The 6,720-nt window shown below is 40.9% G+C and overlaps 1 protein-coding gene across 3 annotated transcripts in view; it reads left to right on the top strand.

Annotated features, from left to right (window-relative positions):
* Zc3h12c (zinc finger CCCH-type containing 12C) overlaps window positions 1–6,720 on the top strand; it is a 55,780-nt gene that overhangs the window by 34,273 nt on the left and 14,787 nt on the right. For all 3 annotated transcript variants that reach the window (XM_005347346.3, XM_026779303.1, XM_026779302.1), the window contains exon 3: window positions 6,126–6,265. In XM_005347346.3, coding sequence (XP_005347403.1) covers window positions 6,126–6,265 — 140 coding nt within the window. The remainder of the gene's footprint in view (window positions 1–6,125; window positions 6,266–6,720) is intronic.

Below are 6,720 nucleotides of genomic sequence, written 5' to 3'. Positions count from 1 at the left end.
TTTTTTTTTTTTTTTTTTTTTTTTTTTTTTTTTTGAAAATTAGAACTACTTAGTGATGTCCTCAGCCCAAGATATGTAAGAATCATTATACTGTCTGATGAGACTGAAGCATTAGTCTTTTTTCCCCATTTCCAGTAACATGGTTGCCCCAAAGTAGAAAAGAGAGTCTGTGTGAATCCGCTCCTAAGACCATCCTCATTTATTTAAAACAATTCCCGGTAGCCCACTGATAAAGCTCAATGACGGACTGAGCAGCCCTATGGGAGCTTTTCCCAGATCACCTCCTACAGAAAGATGTCTTGGGATGCTGCCAGGACAGGGATAGCCAGAGCTATTGGAGGAGGTAGTCAGCTTCCTGCAACCATGGCACAGCTGTATGAAGAGGGTTATCCTTTCCCTCTCCTTGCCTGTTTCACTGGTCTGGCAAAGTCACATCTTCACGCATAGGGCTTTTAGCGGAAACATGCCACAAAGTGCCCTGGTTCGTTTTTACTGCAATAATTTATTTAACTTTATTTCATATTCACTGGTGTGAAAGTGTCAGAGTCCTGGAACTGGAATTACAGACAGTTGTGAGCTGCCATGTGGGTGCATAGAATGGAGCCCAGGTTGTCTGGAAGAGCAGCCAGTGCCCTTAACTACTGAGCCGTCTCTCCAGCCCTGGAAACTAGCTTTTAAGATGACTCATGTCGACTGAGAAATGAGGCCTGTGAACTCTTAAAGTCCCTGATTTCCTGATAGTCCTGGATCTTCACGAAGACATTTGAGAGCCTGGCATGATGGCAGACCTTTAATCCCAATACTCAGGATGTAAAGGCAGACTGGTCTCTGAGTTCAAGGACAGCCTGGTCTATATAGTGAAATCCAGGATAGCCAGAGCTACATAATAGAGAGTCTCCGTCTCAATAACAAAAAAGACTTTTGAGTCACTGGAGCTCCAGGTAGGCTTGTTTGGTGTTCTGCCTCCTGGGTCCTTGTCTAAGTTGCCAGGGAAAGCACATGCTGACCTGCATCTTTAGTCCTGGAGCAGACTCCCGTCCCCAGCGCCATACTCCACATTCCTTCCTCCTCATTTCTTCTTTCTTAGCTGTGTTTTGAATGTTCATGTTAGGAGAGTTTTAGAAAATGAATCTGTATTAGAATAATCCGATAAGGTTACAATTCTCCCCTTTGAAGGGCTAGGTATCCACACACTCTATAGCAATGCAAACATCTGTCCATCCACCCCACTGCTCTAGGGCTCATAATGAGGCAGACAGAGGCATTAGGGAGTAGAGTCAAGAGAAGCAACGATAGAGATGGCCAAGACCCTGAATGTCCTCTCTGTTCTTCCAATCTCCATGGCCATCTGGTTCATCCTTTTCCTTCCCTGAGAAACACAACCATTTTCAAAGATGGAAATGATTCTTTTTTCTTTTCTTTTCTTTTCTTTTTTTTTTTTTTTTTTTTTTTTTTTTTTTTTTTTTTTTTTTTTGGTTTTTTCGAGACAGGGTTTCTCTGTGGTTTTTTGGACCATGTCCTGGAACTAGCTCTTGTAGACCAGGCTGGTTCTTTTTTATTTTCAATGGAACTTATCTAAGAGTCTCTGTAAATACATTAATTTGTTTGCCTCAAATGAGCTCTAATCACTGCAAAGTAGGATTCTTAAATATACCAACTCCAAACACAAATAAAATAAGCCTCCATTTATAAGAATGAGACCTGGGTATTTCATACCAACCAACAAGTGCTGAGTCCACTAGGACCTTCAAGCTCTTACCCATTTTGCTCCACAGAAACTTAGTACTTACAGTAGAGGCTTGGAATTTTTTCTGGAATTCCAATCCCACTAAACCAAAATAGTTGGGGAAGGGAGGCTCTTAGTAAATATTTATTCATGTTCTCTTACTTACTCCAAGATGACTGCAAATCCTCCAACAATCTCAACCTAACATGAGGTTTGCATGAGAGATGTCAACTATACTTATTGCTATAGTATTGAAATAAAAAAATGATACCTAAAGGAACATATTAAATTATAAATACAGTATCAGCTTTTTTTTTATTGAGTAAGAAGACACTCTGAATGCATGCATAGAGTTTGTAAATGCTTGCAAAGCTGCAGTAAAATTTCTGTTCTTTGTAGAAGAGCTCTTTGCATAGTCAGCGGCTGATGTGTAGCTATTGTTTCAGCACACGTTAGGTCCTGCTTTCTGTGATGCTCCGTCAGACTTAGTCCATTTCTTCTCCAGCAGCCTCCCCCAGCTGCTCCTTGTAGCTATGAATTGTGAGTAGGCAGACCTTGCTACATGCCTGAGTGACCCCACTCTCTCCTCGCTGTCCAAGTCCAAGCAATTTGGGGCCACCTGGTGGTTTTCTGTTCCGACTCATCTATTACTAGGGATAATTCTGAGACTTGTTGGCTGATAGGGACATCTCTCTAAGGTCATTTTTTAAAATATTTTAATATTGTTTTAATATTTTTAATATTGTATTTTTATTAATTATTCAAGGATTTCTTACAATGTGTTTTGCCACATCTAGCACTGGTCCAGAGATGGACCTGCCTAGGGGCAGCAAGAGAGTGAAGAAAAGACACAGAAAAGCCAGGTTCAGGTGGACTCTACTCCATTCTGATGGAGAAACCATAGCACCCGGAAGTTCAGCATGCTTGTTACAGAGTTGAACAGAGGGGCAGGGCTATCGTAAAGAGCTGAACAGGAGATGGGATTATTACACACAGACAAACAGGGGGGCAGGTTTATGGAGTGCAGCTGCATCAAGGAGACAGGTAGCCTCAGTAGGCACCACCTCTGGAGCGGAGCAATCTTTGAGCTATAAAGATGTAGGCAAGGGAATTTTGTAGATGTTTCTGCATATACTATCAGTACCTACACTTGGATACCCAGCACCAGCACAGCCACCACCCCCAAGGAAGGCTCCCCCATTCTCCATGGCTCTGAGGCTCTGTGGTCCTTGACTTGCTCTGCCCATGTCAGCAGCACACATTCACCAGGGTTTCCTCTGCTTGTACGTAGTTTATTATAGTCACCCACCCTACCTCCTTACCCCCTCCCAATTTCTTGTCCTTTTTGTTTCTAAGAACCCAGTGAGTCCAATTTGTGCTTCTCTTACACTCATGAGTGTGGAGTAATCCACTGGAGCATGGAGACCTACCGAGGGCCACGCCCTTAAAGAAACCTGACCCTTTCTCTTATCAACGTGGGATGGGGACTCATGCACCCATCTCTCCTCCATGCTAAAATGTTGACTGGCTTGATCTTGTGAAGGCAGACACAGCTGCCTTGAGTCCATAAGTCCTATCATGTTCAGAAGACCCTGTTTTGTTCTGGTCCTCCCCAGCCCTCTGGCTACTTTGTTCTTTTCTCTTCTTCGTCCACAATGGTCCCCAATTCTTAGGATGAAGGAGAGTATAGGTGTCATATTTGTATCTGAGCACTCCACTGCCGACATTCATTTTTTGACCTGACCAGTTGAGGTTTGGCTTAGAAAATCATGGATACTTGGGGATTTAACCTGCACAACCCCAGTTGCCTTTTCTTTTTTGTATCCCCTTGCGAAGGTCGGAACACTGGCTTATCTCTACTTGGAATCTGAGACTGGCTAGGGGTTGAAAGCCAGTGGCTAACTGCATTAAGTTCAGCTTTGCATTGCTGTAGGGTTTTACTGTACTTGGATGTAGAATTACTATGTTTTAGAGAAAGTACGCCCTCAAGTTTATAATATTGCCAAATTGCTCTCCCAAAAAGTTACATCAATTTACACTCCAACCTGTAATGTATGAGTTCCTATTTTCACACATTCTTGGCAACATCTGGTGTTTGCAGATTTTATTTTTACCCATCTGATGGGTGTGAAACAGTGTCTCATTTTGGCTTTAATTTGCATTTTTACTATTGAGCATCTTCCATGTTTATTGGTCATTTGGGTTCCCTCTTTTCTGAAGTGACTGTTCATGTAGCTCCTGTGGGTTCTTGAAACGTTGTTCTCTTATTTAATCTTGCAGGATTGTGTGTGTCCATTAGATCAGCATTCAAATGATGCTCCTTTCTTCCGTGTAAATTTGTGTGAGTGTGCATTTGCTCATTTCTTCTAGTAATCCTGTGTTCTTCTGCCGTACTAATCCAGAGACAGAATCCAGCATTACTGTAGCTTCCTATGTATGCTCCTCTCTGTGATAGCTTTGTAAATCCCTAATAATGTTTTTGTATACAAATATATTTTCCCCTAGAATTAATAAAGTGATACCAATTTTCTTTGGTATATAGTATGCCCCATAGAAGTAAAGGATATGTTCAAATGCAAACAGCAGAAACTTCACTGTAGTTACTCAAGCAGGTGGATTACTTTTTCTCAAAGAACCAGACTGGCATGGATGTGGGTGCCCTGCTCAGAAAGGTAGACCCTGTGTGTGCTCACCCTTCCTGAGGCCAACCTTCACCTTCTTGCCTGTTTTCTCCCTCAGAAGCTTGTGGACAGTGTGGACGGAGCAGAAGAAAGTCAGACAGTCAGCCTTGATTAGCCCAACCATGTTTGTGGCCTACAGTCTCCTGCTCTGGCACCTCTAGAATTTTTAATATTCTACTGTTCATACACATTTTGTGAAAGTTATTTATTAATAACCTTTCTTTCTAGAGTGAGTGTGACAATTCTCTCTCACCAAATGAAGCCCCGAGAAGAAAACACTTATGCAGGCCTGTCTTGAGACCTCAAGGAAGTAATCACACTGTTGGCTCTCAGTTTGTTTCGGATCTCAAGTTGTTAAATCAAAGTTAACAGTGTAGTTAAGCTTTAGCAAGTGGGATGTACCTAGGAATCCTTGCTGTGTATATTCTTTCCAGAGATAACTTAGGATTTTTTAAATTTTTTCTTCTCGGAAGAAAGATGAGATTTCACTCATTATTTCCCATGTAACCTAACATCACATTGTAGGCAGCCTGTCATACTTAGGAAGTATGACCTCAGGCTCCGCCTTCTCCTGTCCTCTGAACCTTTCAGTTCAGACCTCACCTCTAGCCTTGTCCTGGACCATTTAGATAGGACCGTAAGCAGCCCACAGTGCACTTTCAGCCTTCACCATCTTCAAAGCAAGTAGACTTCATTTCTATTTTATAATAAATTGTGTTAGAAGGTTCTGGTACTTCCAACTAGGACAGTATAGAATATCTGATAACATGTTAAAAGCTAGCAAAGCATTTACCTATATTATTTTCTTATGCCTTCCTTTGTTCTAAGAAGAAAAAATATATGAGAAATGAAGCCTGCAACGTTCATACTGGAAAACAAGGCAGCATCTCTGAAGCAGGAAATGTTTTTACGTTAGAATGTGTCATATTTAATTACTAGAACAAAGGGTTTAAGTGAACTGGTGCAGGTAAATGCTAACAGAGTAGCCAACTGGCACCGCTAGTCCAGTTCTGAAAATAGCTACCATTAATCTTGTCTCCCACAGTGGTGCTGGGCAGAACTTAGCATGTAGGACATAAAGTATTTGTGAATGTTCTCCCATTTCAATAAGCATTGGTATTATTGTACACCCTCACCTTTGTGCATGTTTTTTTTATTTGTGCAACATTTTGTGTGTTAATTTACCTACCTCAGCTTTAAGCATTACTTAGCCATTAGATGAAATGTATATTAAAATTCTTTGGAAAGACAAATATTTTAGAAAATGGTAATGTTTTCCACTGGTTTTTATTTATTTGAGTGTGTGTGTGTCTGTGTGTATATCTGTGTGTGTCTATGTGTATCAGTGTATGTTTATGTGTGTCTGTATGTCAAGTTTTTCTATTTTTTACTGAAATTCTTCCTGTTGAATACTTTTTTTACCCTTTCATCAGCAAAAGTAACTTGTATCTTTTTGATTAGTTAACCCTTGTAGTCTAATATTATCTCACCTTTCTCTGTTGTCAACATTATCTCAGTTTTCTTTTTCCACACATATTTTGATTTTTAACCAAGTTAATTGATGTCAACTGCTTTAGTTTTTCCAAGTTGTATTACTTTACATTAAATTTCAACTTTATTACTGCTATTGCAATTACTTGACTGTTTCTGTTCATAAACTTGTATTTAGGTTTTGTTGTGCTTTAAGTGTAATTTATTAAATAATAATAATTTTTCAGCCATGGAAATAAAGAAGTATTCTCCTGCCGAGGAATAAAATTGGCAGTGGATTGGTTTTTGGAAAGAGGCCACAAAGATATTACGGTTTTTGTTCCTGCTTGGAGAAAAGAGCAATCCCGACCTGATGCTCTCATCACAGGTAAGCTCATTTGCAAATGGCTGTTTGTGCCCGTGACATCCCCATGCAGGTGCCTGACACTCTGGGGCTTCTCAGTCTGTTTCTGCTTACTCTGGCTATGTGACTATTGTCTTGGATAGAACCTTCTTTATTTGCCAGTTTGAAATGATGTAATTATATTAACTAAAAATTGTATGCATTAGTGACCTTTCTGTTATATAATTATATTAACTAAATACTGCATGCATTCATGACTTCTGTTGCTGTGATACACATGATGATGGAGCCAAGCTGGCAGCAGGAGCAACTCCAAGGTCCCATCTCAGACAGAGCGCAGTATGCAGAGGGCACAGTGGGATTGGCAGGAGTCTTTGGAAACTTCAAAGCCCACCCGCAGTGACACACCTCCTCCAGCAAAGCCCACCCGCAGTGACACACCTCCTCCAGCAAAGCCCACCCGCAGTGACACACCTCCT

The sequence above is a fragment of the Microtus ochrogaster genome, chromosome 5 (genome assembly GCF_000317375.1).
Source record: "Microtus ochrogaster isolate Prairie Vole_2 chromosome 5, MicOch1.0, whole genome shotgun sequence".
NCBI lineage: Eukaryota > Metazoa > Chordata > Mammalia > Rodentia > Cricetidae > Microtus > Microtus ochrogaster.
This window is presented reverse-complemented; position numbering and strand designations above follow the sequence as displayed.